This window comes from Bison bison, unplaced genomic scaffold (genome assembly GCF_000754665.1).
Source record: "Bison bison bison isolate TAMUID 2011002044 unplaced genomic scaffold, Bison_UMD1.0 scf7180017864093, whole genome shotgun sequence".
NCBI lineage: Eukaryota > Metazoa > Chordata > Mammalia > Artiodactyla > Bovidae > Bison > Bison bison.
Genome location: NW_011494665.1, coordinates 449,684 through 462,520, shown reverse-complemented (window position 1 = coordinate 462,520; position 12,837 = coordinate 449,684). Strand labels below are relative to the sequence as shown.

The following is a 12,837-nucleotide window of genomic DNA, read 5'->3' as shown; positions in this document are numbered from 1 at the left end:
CTCTCCTTTCTCCCCTCTATAGCAGGACTGAAGATGGGAAGAGAAGCTCCTGGCCTGCTCAGTCCAAGACCATCCTGGGCAAGGGCCTCATCTCCTGGCTGTGGAGAAGGGCAGGTGCCCCTGAGTTTGGTGACCCAGATATTCGGGCTGGATAAGCACGCCAGCCCTGAGCACACCCACTGGGAATGCCTGCCCATTGGCCCTCAGGCCTCCTTTCCACAGCAAGCACATCACAGCTCGCAGCTCTGTGGCCCCTTTGAAGTGCCTTCCTTCAGCCAGCATCAGTGGTGCCTGAGCACTTGATCTCAAGCTCCTGCTGTTATGTCCCTGGGCTCACCAAGTGCCCTCCCTTCTGACTCCATCCCAGCCCAGCAGCCCGGATTCCCGATTCGGCATGCATTCAGTGTCACTTCCCTTGTTCACTGGGGACAGATAATACCACCTGAATGTCCACTCACTGGTAGCATCTTTAGCTGAGTGATCCAGAGGGGCTCCCGTTCATCGAAGGTGACCAGGAGAAGCCCTGGGTGTTCAAACCCTCTAACTCCCGAGCCAAGATCAAGAGTTGGCAGGAGGTGCCAGCACACTGCCCATTAGCCTTACAGGATGAGAGGACCCCCCCCCAAACTCCCCTTTCGGCCCTGGGGGTGGGTGCTGATGGCCCGAGGGGTTGTGCATTGAAGCCTCTGGCTGGAAGCCTCTTGCTGTGGGGCAATGGCTGTGACTAACATCTCCCCTGTCCTTTGTCACAACTGAAGGTTGGAGAGGAAGACAGACAACCGCTGGACCAGGGGAGGGGCTTCCACAGCGTTGCTGACACTAGGCCGAGGGGAAGCTTCAAGTTTCTACTCCAGATTTGCCCCCTGGCTGGGAAGCTAAGACCCAGTGCCCTGCTATCCAAGTTCCCAGGACTTGGAGGGAGCATGGGGCTTGGGGCTGGCCTGGGAGCAGGAGCAGGATGCTGGCCCTCCTGTCCTGGAACCCTGCTCTTCCCCCTCTGTGATGATGCCCAGCAGCCACCCTGGCTGCAGTCTACTGCTCTATGCCCAGAGCCTAGAGGAAGAGGAACTGTAACCCAACTTGTCCTGCCCCCACCTAGGTCTGATCCAGTGGCACGGCCCTCCTGACCCTTGACCACTTGATCTCAGACCTCCTAGCCCAGGCCTCTGGGTCCCTCACTGTAGAAGGCGCCTATCTCCTACCCCATGAAGATGCATCAGTCAATCCTGAGCTTGGAGCGGGTGGAACACGAGACCCAGAGCCTCCAGCATCCCTTTGCTCAAGTGAGGGATTTGTCACGAGGACATAAGAACAGTTCCAAAGGGGTAGGTGGTAAACATGGGATTCTTTTCCAGATATTTATTTATTTATTTGAGGGCTTCCCTGGTGGCTCAGATGGTAAGGCGTCTGTCGGCAATGCAGGAGACCCGGGTTTGGGAAGATCCCCTGGAGAAGGAAATGGCAGCCCACCCCAGTCCTCTTGCCTGGAAAACCCCATGGACGGAGGAGCCTGGTAGGCTACAGTCCATGGGGTCGCAAAGAGTCGGCCTCGACGGAACGACTTCACCTTCACTTTATTTGCCTGTGTTAGGTCTTAGTTGCGGCATGCTGGCTCTGTCACTGCAGAGCGCAGGCTCTCCTGTTGCAGCACTTGGGCTTAGTTACTCCATGGCGTGTGGGATCTCCGTTCCTGGACCAGGGACTGAACCCGCACCCCCTGCATTGCAAGGCAGATTCTTAACCCCTAGACCACCAGGGAGGTCCCAAACATTTCATTCTTTTATGCTAATCTGTCTCCACCCCATTCTCTTCCCTTCTCAGCCGGTGACAGGTGATTTTTACTGAAGTTCTGTCTGAGTCTGGGGGAGAGGAGAAAATCAAGGGTGTCTCTGGACACTTTTAGTCGCTGCATTCATCCTTCTGCTTCTGCGGCATGCGTCTTCGCTCTCCCTCGCCAAGTCAGCCTATTGTCTCTCTCTAGCTGTCTCTGAGAGAGGAGACACTTCCTCCCCCCGCAAAGCTTCTCTGTATAGTTGGGAAGTCCCTTCTGAAATCTAACTGCCATCTTTCTTGCTACCTTATTACATCCAGTTGTTTTTTTTTAATTTTATTGGAGTCTAGTTATTTACAATATACATCCGTTTCTTTCCTAGCGTACAGATGGCAGTAGAGTTTGTCTTCCAGTATCCCCTACATCCTTCTCCCAAACATTCTTTTGGGTCAGTCACCAGCTACTCATCTCTGGAGGTAAAGCACAGACACTTTTTTTCTGAAGCCCTCTTTTCTTCAGCTCCCAATCCCTTCTTTAAACCCCTCCCCATTCAGATGGCCAGCACTTCCTGAGCAGGCCGTGCTCCGTCCTGTGGAGGTGAGGGGACGCGGGTAGTGGGGAGACAGCTGGGCGCCATTGCTGCCCTCTCTGGGCCTGTGCAAGTGTGGGGTAACCGGTGTGATCTGTGTGAGTGTGCAGGTCTCGGATCCAGGATTCTTGTGTGGAGTCTCTCCTCCCTTGCACTCGATAGTGGCCTCTCTGAGACCAGCATCTCAGGGGAGGAGAGAACAACCTTCCCCTCTCTTTTCTTCCTAAGCTGTGATTCTGCCAGCAACCATTAGGGGTCACTGTTGCCTTAGTCACCAATGACAGGCCCATGGGTGCGGTGGGATGCGAGGTCCTTGCTGCCCATGTCAGGATGGTGCACGTGAGTTGCGGTTGTTATACAGAGACGCCTTGCACAAACTCATACCCACTCCAGTCATGCCTTAAGGAGCTGTGGTTTGCAGGACAGCTGCTGGAGTGAGCAAGCGCTTAGAAGTATAAATCTCCCTAGACCTGCTGTGTGTGTAGCATGGGAGCTCTGGCCCCAGGGATCCGGATGCAGGAAACACTGGTACAGGATTCTAAAAAGCCTTGAGTCAGGCCCAGTCCCTTTTGCTACCACTCCCTTCAGCAAGGTTTTAAGTCATTCATCTGCAACTCCTCCCCTTCAGATGCCCTGATGGCACTGGCATAAGAGCCTGGAAACCAACTCCCAAGTGTTCCTTTAACATGCCTCCAGGGCGTCTCTGCTCATAGGATGGCATAACAGTAGGGCGCCAGACACATAGACTCTGCTCTGACGTGTTCCCTGCCCTGGCAGGGGGGCATCCAGCCAGGACTGGTAATGTCATCAAGACCCCTCCTCCCCCATCCCACGTTCTGCCTGCCTCACATCTGTCCTGGGAGACCCCAGGAAATGTCTATCCAGTGGAAACAGCGAGAGATGACCTAAAGATGAGGTGTGGGGGACGGGTTGGTGAGGCTGGGAGGCCGGATACAAAGGTTCCCCTGCCGGGCTCAACCACTTCTGGCCGCCTGAGCCGCAGATAATAGCAGGATTGTCCTGCTTCACTGCCATGGCAACCCTGGCTGCTCAGGTCCTCATGGAGGTGGTGTTTGACAGCAGTGTATTTATCCTGTATCACTGCCTCAGGGTCACCACCTCAAGTCCCCAAGGAGGGAGGGAGGAAGTTCATCCAGTGTTAAGACCATATAGATGGAGAGATAATGGGCTGCCCGGGACCAGGGTACAGACAGACCTCGGCCTTTATTATGCCTTCTCCAGTCTTCCCACGAGAGGCGGGGGTGGGGGGCAGGAGTCAGGGCAGGGAGGAAGCAAGGCTCTTAAGGCCTTAATAATCCCAGGGCAGGAGGGGGGTGGAGGGGAAGGGCCTGGGAGAAGGGGTGCATCTGCACCGAGGGAAGGCCCTGGAGAAGAGGAAGGGGGAGCACCAAGCTTGGGGTCCCTGGGTGAGGCAAAGGAGAGGAAGGGGAGAGGCAGGCCCCGAGGCCAGGCTGGGGAGCCACTCAGCAAGGTCCCTGCGTTCTCCCCACACGCGCTATGGCGTGGGGCAGGGGAGGCGGTGAGACACAGCGGTACCAAGAGCAGCCATCTGGACGCTCAGCCCCAGCATCCCAAACTCGGGCAGAGAGGCTTCCAGGCCCAAGTCTGGTGGCTCATGTGGTTTCTAGCGTGTTGATGGCCCCGGATGTCCACAGGAGCTCCAAAACCGCCGGTGGGGTCCCCAGACCCTGCCTTCAGAGCAGATCGGCCTCTCTTTCTAGCCTGAGTAGGCTCTCTCACTCAGAGCGTCTTGTCCACCGTCTAATCTCCACTCCTGCTGTGGCCTTGTTTACTTTCTCATGGAGAACTCAGATTCCTGAGAAAATCTTTCCTGCCACGACTCAGCTGTGGTCTCCCTGTCACCCCCCAGCCTGTCCCGCTCTGCTCTGTCTCCTTCGGCTGTCTCAGCATGGGGCTGGGGTGTGAACGTCTCAGCCTCTCATGGCTGCAAAGCTCAGGTCCCTTCCTCTCTGTCTGTGGGAGGCCAATCAGCCAGGGAATGGGGTGCCCCTCAATGTCCTGGACCCCCATTCTGGGGGCTGAAGTCTGAGGAGGCCTCTTTTGGGGTTCGGGGGGAGTCAGGCTCTGCATCTGTGGGCAGCAGGGAGGCCCGGGCTCCCCGGCATTCTGGGCTGTGATAGAAGGAGAGGAGGCGGAAGGAGGGCCTCAGCTCCTCCTGTATGCTGTCCAGGATGTGGGTAAAGGTGGGGCGCAGGCGCGGGTTCTGCTGCCAGCAGCGCTGCATCAGCTCCTGCCTGGTGGAGGTAGGGGGCAGTGTCAGAGAGGTGCACGCCTCCTGCCTCCTGCACTGAGAGGGTCAATGAGTGTGATGGAGGGGGTCATGGAGGGGGTCATGGGGGGAGTATGTCTGCTCAGGTCTGTGCTGTGCTTGGTTGTTCAGTCATGTCCGACTCTTTGTGACCCTATGAACTGTAGCCTGCCAGGGTCCTCTGTCCATGGGATTCTCCAGGCAAGAATACTGGAGTGGGTTGCCATGCCCTCCTTCAGGGGATCTTCCCAATCCAGGGATGTAACCTAGGTCTCCTGCACTGCAGACGGATTCTTCACCAACTGAGCTTGGGTCACAGGGGAGTAAATGGGGGTTGCAGTGGGGATTTCAAGTTGGAGGGCTCAGAGCTGGGGATCAGTGTAAGTAGAAGCCTCAGAGACTCCCAGGGGTGGGGCAGATGTTGGCAGAGGGCAGGGCTGAGGCAGGGCCAGGCTGGGGTGACTCACAGCTGAACCGGACAGCTCTCCAGCTCTTCCAGGACTCCACCATCCACGACGAACTTGAGCACCTGCTCATTGGATAGGCCCTGGTAGGGTTGTTCAGCCAGGGTCACGATCTCCCAGAGCACCACGCCGAAGGACCTGGGAGGACAGGGAGGAGGGCCTGAGCCCCGCATGCTTCATGCAGCTCAGCACGCCCTAGGGAGTGCATGCCAGACCCTGCCTCCACACCCCTGAGCCCCCGCTCCAGCCAGGCCCCACCAGACGTCAGAGTGGGTGGTGAAGATCCCGTCTTTGAGGGACTCGGGGGCCATCCAGCGCACAGGCAGCAGCCCCTTCCCGCCCTTGCGGTAGTAGTCTGTCTCATACACGTCTCGAGTCATCCCGAAGTCTGGAAAGGGAGGGTGGACAGGGTGTGGGGCAGCAGAGCCAGTCACCAGCTCCTGCCCCAGGAGCACCTCTCCCAACCCCCTCCGCCTCCACAGTCTCCAGGAATCCTGGACTGTAAGGGCTCCAAGGACCTCAGAGATCACCCATCCGAATTCTGCTGTCCTCAGATGGGGAGACGGAGATCCAGGTCAGGGGGCGATCAGGGACAGGCCTGGGTCTTCTCCTGCCTTGCTGGGGGAGTCTCTCTACCCAGGCTGCCCCACCTGCCTGGTCCCCTCTGTACCCCCAATCTTGACAGTGAAGTCCTGGGACACCATGCAGTTCCGGGCCGCTAGGTCTCGATGCACAAACTTGTTGGCAGCAAGGTAGGCCATGCCATCTGCAATCTCACCAGCCATCTGGATCATATCTCCCAGTGCTGGCCGTGGGAGCCCAGGATTGTTCTAGAACCAAGAGACGGGCTGTTGAACAGGAACTTGAGGCTGGACTCCTGCATAAGGATTATGCCTTCAACTGCCCAAGTCCTTTCTAATTCCCCAGCTCCTCCACCCAGAAGCTTCCTGGTCCCCACCTCTGCCTCGGGCCGCAGAGATCGAAGATGGCTCTTGAGATCCCCTCGGGTCATTAACTCCATGATGACCAGAGTTGGCTGGCCCTGAGACACCACGCCCAGGAGACGTACCTGGCATGGAGAGAGAGCCTCGTTGCGGGTCTACTCAGCTCCCTTTGACCCACTTGGCCAAAACCTTGTTCTGCTGTGACCACAACCTGACTCAGACAACAACCCTCCTAACCCTAGCCATGACCATAACCCTCATCTTGACCTAACAATGACCTTGACCCCAACCCATGACCTTTTTAAAATAAAATATATTTATTTGGTTGCCGCTGGGTCTTAGTTGTGGCACATGGGATTTTTTTTTTTAAGTTGATGGCACACAGGATCTTTAGTTGTGGCATCTGGGATCTAGTTACCTGACTAGGGATCGAACCTGGGCCCCCTGCATTGAGAGCATGGAATCTCAGCCACTGGACCACTAGGGAAGTCTCCATAATCCATGACCTTAATTGTATCTATCATCTCAGTCTTCATGATTGGCTCAATTCTGACCTTGATTCCAATCACCCTCCTAATAATGCTCTGAACACTCAGATTTGACCTTCAACCATGACTGATCTCAGCCCTAGCCATGATCCTGTTATAGCCCTACCATGACTTTTAATCCAGTTAGGATCCTAACCACAGTCCCAGTCCTGGACTTGATGGTGCCCTGACATCATCTCTGATCTTTCCCCTCTAACCACATGACCTTCATCCTAATTCTGACCTTGATATTGGACTTGACCCTTCCTTACCACATGGTGACACTTGAATGCCTTCATGACAGAGGCTTCCTTGAGGAACTCAATGCGTTCTCGTGGGCTGGCCAGCTCATTCACGGTCTTCAGGGCCACCGGCGTGGGCTCCTCTCCAACCTCCAGTCCTTGTGCCAGCCCCTCGTATACCATCCCGAAAGAGCCCTGGCCCAGTTCTCGGATTATGGAGATCTGCTCCCGAGGCACCTCCCACTCATCGGGGATGTACACTGAGAGGAAGTGGGGGGTCACAAGCAAGGACACTGCTCTCTGCCACACCTCCACCCACCCTCTTCCTTCTTGAAGGGCTCAGGTTCCAAGGCTGCCTTCTCCAAGATGGCCTGGAAGTCTGTCTCTTCTCCCCTCCGGTCTCCCTTCCCCACACCACCTGTCCAGCCACCCCCAGACCTACTGTGAGAGGCGCTGAAGTATTCCGGATTCACAGAGGCATACAGGGTGCTGTTTCTGCAATGGGAGGTGAGGGGGGGTCAGCCTGGAAGGGTCCTCGGGAAGGAAGGAGCCATGTCAGAGGACAAGGAAGAAGGGTATTCCAAGGAGGAAGGAAGTTACTGATCCTATCTTAGCTCTGGTCAGGGTGACCCCTGGGGAACCCCAAGGACTTCCCAAGCTAGTCTTGGTCCTAGTCCTGGGATCTGGGGTCTGACAGGCTGGGAATAGGGAGACAAAAGTAGCGAGGCTCTGGTTTCCTCAGCTAGTCCTCAGAACCAGCTAATCAAAGTCCTGTCCTCAGTTCCCTGTCATATTCAGCTCTAGAGGGATCTGACATCAAGAAGCCCAGGACACATCCTGAGATTTCCTGCTTCTTTCTCTGCTATGATCGGACCAGTTTCATTAGCTCTCAGGAGGGCCTCAGCTGCCCGTCTGAGAGTGTGGTGACCAACAGTCCCAGGATGCCCAGACTGAGGGGTTTCCCAGAATATAGGACTGTTACTACTAAAATCAGGAAAGTCCCTGGCAAACATGGACAAGTTGGTCACCCTAACTAAAAAGCATGTCTCTTTTCTCCAGGTAAGTCAGTGCCCCAGGGGAAGAGTTACTGTTTCTAAGGAAGTCCTTTTTGCTGTCTCATCTATTACCATCTGATTGCACTGATGTTATGATGAGGGCTCAGAGAAGAAGGGTGTTAGGAATCAGTGGGACTCGTCATCACCTCTTCTTGCTGTAGAAGAAACCAAGGACAGCAAGAATGATGAGCAGCATGAGCCCCGCAGGGGTGACGGTGAGAAGGACGTGCAGCCCCCCAGAGTCTTCCTCCTCTGGTGGCCAGAAGACAGCAGAGGGTCAAAGATGGAGAAGTCAGAAAAAAAGAAAAAACAATAATAATTGTAAAAAGATGGCGAAGTCAGGGGGTCAAGGACACAGTGGGAGATGAGGATGTGGGGCGGATGGGGTGGAAGGTGGAGGGGCCTGCGGTTTCCACAATGGGAGATGTGGGTGGGGGCCCAGGTGGGGCTGTTTGGGAATACAGGTCTGAGTCAGAGGCCTGCATACCCGGGCCAGGGATGTAGAAAGCGACACTGTCTGTCCAGGAGCCGTTGCCAGCCAGTGAGGTTGCCCGAACTCTGGCAGAGTAGTTTCCAGGAGGCAGCAGGGCCAGGTGGACACCCCCAAATTTGGCATATCGCAGGCGGGACACACACAGCACTGTGGCCTCCTGAGGGCAGCACAGAATAGCTGGCTGGGAAGAGGATGGAGGGGCAGGCCGGGGCTAGGTTAGGGTGTCTCCAGGGGTGCCTACCTCTCCCAGGCGGCGGTACTTGATTTCGTACTTCAGAATGAGTCCGTTGGGGTCCGGTGGCTCAAGCCAGCGCAGGAGAACACTGCTCTTGCTGGCTGCCTCCCAGGCCACTTTTCCTGGGATACCATCAGCCTCTCCTGCAGGAGAGGCCATCAGGCAACTCGACTACAATTATTCTTCTCACCTTCATGTTCAAACGCAAGGGGGCTAAACTGGGAGGTTCAAGGAAACTCTGGGATTATGGGGACTGGCAGGAGTGAGCAAGGAGAGGCCCTGAGGTTGGAGGGGGCAGGGAGGTGGGAGGTTGTCAAACTGGCTAGTTAGAGCACTAATTAGATAGGGTTCTTGGGGTCGGTGTGTGGGCAGGGTAGAGCTGGGGGAGGGTCACCTACTGTGGGGCATGGTGCGCGCAAAGACGAAGGTGGCCGCGCTGCAGCCCACGGTGTGCGCCGCGTGGTTGCAGGCATGGATGTCGATCCGGTACTCTGTGAAGTGGCGCAGGCCACTCAGCACCGCTCGCTCCCGGGGCACTTTGTCCTCTTGGATCTTGAAATCCGAGCTGTTTCCCCCAAGCCTGATGGCCTCGGCTGCCCGTCGGCTCCTCCCTGAGTCCCTAGAGAGGGCGCAAGTCAGAGCCATGGCCCCGCCTCGGGAACCGCTCTTCTCGGCCCCTGCTCCGTCCCCGCTCACCTTTGAGGGCTCTTATTGATGGATGTCACCTTCCAAGGGGATCTGGGAAGACCAGAGACGACCCTGTCAGGCTCATCTGGAACGCGCCCCAGTGCTCTCTGCAGGGGCGCACCGCCTCCTAACCCACCCACAATCTCAGGCCCCGCCCACAACCCCTCCCCACCCCCCCTCCCACAACCCCTCCCCACCCCCCTCCCCTCACAAACCCCGCCCATCAGCACCCTGGACTCCCGCCTGGCTTTCTCGCGCCGAGACGCACTTGGGAATGGTGATGGCGTTGTGTAGAAAGTTTTCAAACTTCTTCTGGAACGACGCCTCCTGTGCCTCCAGCGGTGGTAGGACCTGCCCAGGAGGTGGGTGCTGGCAAGGGCAGCAGCCAGGCTCCCTGTCGGCCTCGAGTTCCCCGTCTTCTCCGTCGAAGCGAGGGTCGTTGTTGCTGGTGGGCAGCCGCAAGCCTGGAGGGGCGGCGGGCAAGGAAGTAGTTAGCCTGGCCGCGCCCGCAGCCCGAGACCCCAACCCCTCCGGCCCGCGCCTCCTCCCTGCGCACCGCGGTGGCAGTAGTCATTGAGGTAGAGGTCGCTGTCCTCTGCCAGACGTTGCCACAGCACCAGGTAGTAGGTGATGTTTCCGTTGCGCTGGGTCGGTGGCTTCCAGCGCACCAGCAGGTGGGAGGAGGAATTGGACGTGGAGATGACATCCTGGGGCACTGTGGGCGCTGAGGGTGGGAGGAGGGTACACCTGAGGGACTGCAGATCCCCCTTTTAAGTACTGTCTGGTAATGGGCCCTTCTTTCTGAGGTCCGGCCTCCCAGCCTCTGTAGGCCAGGTGTTCAGTGACCCAGCTTCTCTATTTCTGGTGTTCTTCCATTCTCAGTAGGGTCCAGGCATCTAGCTCCCACCCCCTCCAAAGGCTTCAGCCTACCTGCAGGTAAGGTTCGGAGGTAGACGATGGGGCTTTGGGCTCCTTGGTGGGGGCTGTCCTCCGCTGTGGTCAGTGTGATGGCCCGTACAAACACGGCATACTGTGTCCAGGGCTTGAGCGGGGCTAGGGTCACCCCCGGCTCCTGGGTGCGGCTAAGGGGCAGCTCCACATCCAGTAGGTTCCAGCTCTGGGCCCCACAGGCATCTGGACCTACGTACTCTGTGGCATTCTGGAATGGGCTGAACAAGCCATCCCTGGAGTTGAGGGGCGGCTCATTTAGCTCTGCCCCCTCTTCTCTGAGCCACTCCAAGCCTGACACTGTCCTTCTTCTCCCGGGGTGTGCAAGGGCATTCAGAAGCAGATGTGGGTCTGCCCTTTGGGGTAGGTGCCCTGTTGGCATGACTCACTCACTGAGTGGATCTGCTCAGAGCTTAAACTGAGCCATGATCCACAGTATATAGGGCTTCCCTGGTGGCTCAGACAGTAAGAATCCTCCTGCAGTGTGGGAGACCTGGGTTCCATCCCGGGTTGGGAAGATCCCCTGGAGAAAGGAATGGCTACCCTCTCTAGTATTCTTGCTTGGAGATCTCCATGGACAGAGAAACCTGGCAGGCTGTAGTCCATGGGGTTGCAAAGAGTCAGACATGACTGAACGACTAACACACACATACACACACACGCACACACCCCACAGTATATATATCTAAGGGAGCACAGCCTTAGCCACACTGCAAGGCAGATGCCAGGGGAGTTTCCTGAAAAACCTCTAAGACTGTCTGCCCTTTGAGTCCAAGGCAGCCATGTATAGTCATGCAGAATGTGAGCTGCACAAGCCAGAGCTTGGGGGGTGGGTTTACATTGAGGTCCATGTTAGCACTCCTCAATATGTGGACCAGAAGATTCAGCATTACCTGGGAGCTTTTTAGAAATGCAGATTTACAGGGCAGTCCAGGGCCTGCCCAAGACTAATGGAATCAGAATCTATGGGGGTGGGGCTCAGGAATCTCCTTTTAACAAACTGTCCAGTTCGTCATGCTAAAGTCCTTCATCTTCTACTGAGGCCTAGGAGTAGATTGGCCCTGTGAGTAGATTTTTCTCCCCCACTCTGTGCGTGTGTGTGTACTAAGTTGCTCAGTTATGTTCTGACTCTCTGTGGCCCCATGGACTGTGGACTGTAGCCCACTAGGCTCCTCTGTCCATGGACTTATCCAGGCAAGAATACTGGAGTGGGTTGCTGTTTCCTATTCTGGGGGATCTTCCCGACCCAGGGTTCAAACCTGTGTCTCCTGTGTGGCAGGCAGATTCTTTACCATTGTGCCACCTGGGTTCCCTTAGGCCCTGTGCTAGCAAGCAACTAAAATCTCTCCATTTTAATTCACAGGAAATTATTCCGATCCAGGTAGCTCCCATCTTCCATCTACCGTAAAGGGTGACAGTACTCTTCACTCCATGTCTCTCTTCTAAAGATTTCTATTTTTGATTCTAGCCATGCTTTTGGAGAAGTCCTTCCTGTGGTCTAACCACTATCCATCCTGCTATGGTCGGTACATTCTCTCCAAAGAAAAGAGCAGTTGGTTCTTGCTTGTCCCTGCTACCGCCCTTCCTCAGGCTTTAATGAAATGCTGGCAAAGATGTGGATAAAACTGGCCAAATTAGTGGGTACTTCCCAAACCGCTGCTGGGGCAGGAGCATGTGGTCAGTACAAAACATTAGCATAGTGAATTGAGCTTTAATTATCCAAGTCTTCCCAGCAGGGCGCCTCTCCTGGGCTTTCAGAAATCCTGACTGCCCGCTCTTCATCACTGGGTGAGATAAAACTGAGGCATGGAGGGATGAAGAAAGTGAGAGGAGAGCCAGACGTGAGCCCTACAAGGGAGTGAGACTCGGGGTTCTTGGCTTTCTGGCTTTCCACAGCCCCGCAGGGTTCTGCCCTCACCTACGTGCGGTCAACAAATTTGCCTGGTCAGGCTCTGACCCGCAACCCCGCTCTGGCCCCCGCCCCGCCCCGCCCCGCCCCTCTCTGGCCCCGCCCCGCCACTCACGACTCCTTGTAGTACACAATGAAGCTGAGTAGGTCGCGAGCCTCAAGCGGTTCATAGCGCTCCCATCGCAGCAAGATGCGATTGGCCTCCGTCACGTTGGACACAAAGCGCAGAGTGCGAGTCTGGCCTGGGTGGGGTAAAAGGCGAACACCTGCTTTTGACCACGTTGAGAACACCTGCTTGAGCCGCCTACTCCCAAGCCCCCACCCTGACCCCGCAGCATCCTGCCCCTTAACGTGGCCTCTGAAGAGAACTTATCCCATCGTTCCCTTCAAGCCTCCCCTCCACTTGAGAGCGTGTCTGGTGTGTTCTAGTGTGTGTGTGTGTGTGTGTGTGTGTGTGTGTCTGGGTGTTCCTTGGGGTCCCCTCTCTCACTGCCAAGGTGCCAGGGCTTGGGGTGTCGGGCCTTACAGGCAGCGCGGTCTCCGTTGGTGCGGGGGTTGATCTCAGCCTTGTTTTGCCGTCCCTTAGTGCCAGTCACCTCCTCCAAGCGGTAGATGTGCTCCAAGCAGAGGCGTGGGTTGAAGGCGAAGTATATCTTGCCCACAGGAATGGTGAGCCCTGCAGC

General features: G+C 56.4%; 1 protein-coding gene across 1 annotated transcript in view; it reads right to left on the bottom strand.

Moving 5' to 3' along the window:
• Nucleotides 1–3,544: 3,544 nt before the first annotated feature.
• The window catches only part of INSRR (insulin receptor-related receptor), a 17,020-nt gene continuing 7,727 nt past the window's right edge, over nucleotides 3,545–12,837 (bottom strand). The window contains 17 exon segments of the mRNA XM_010838208.1: nucleotides 3,545–4,636; nucleotides 5,118–5,252; nucleotides 5,373–5,502; nucleotides 5,785–5,944; nucleotides 6,073–6,183; nucleotides 6,858–7,087; nucleotides 7,270–7,322; nucleotides 8,029–8,134; nucleotides 8,370–8,532; nucleotides 8,617–8,753; nucleotides 9,009–9,229; nucleotides 9,307–9,348; nucleotides 9,566–9,761; nucleotides 9,854–10,021; nucleotides 10,228–10,466; nucleotides 12,270–12,396; nucleotides 12,681–12,830. Of these exon segments, the coding sequence (XP_010836510.1) occupies nucleotides 4,393–4,636; nucleotides 5,118–5,252; nucleotides 5,373–5,502; nucleotides 5,785–5,944; nucleotides 6,073–6,183; nucleotides 6,858–7,087; nucleotides 7,270–7,322; nucleotides 8,029–8,134; nucleotides 8,370–8,532; nucleotides 8,617–8,753; nucleotides 9,009–9,229; nucleotides 9,307–9,348; nucleotides 9,566–9,761; nucleotides 9,854–10,021; nucleotides 10,228–10,466; nucleotides 12,270–12,396; nucleotides 12,681–12,830 (2,612 nt within the window). The 3' untranslated portion in view covers nucleotides 3,545–4,392.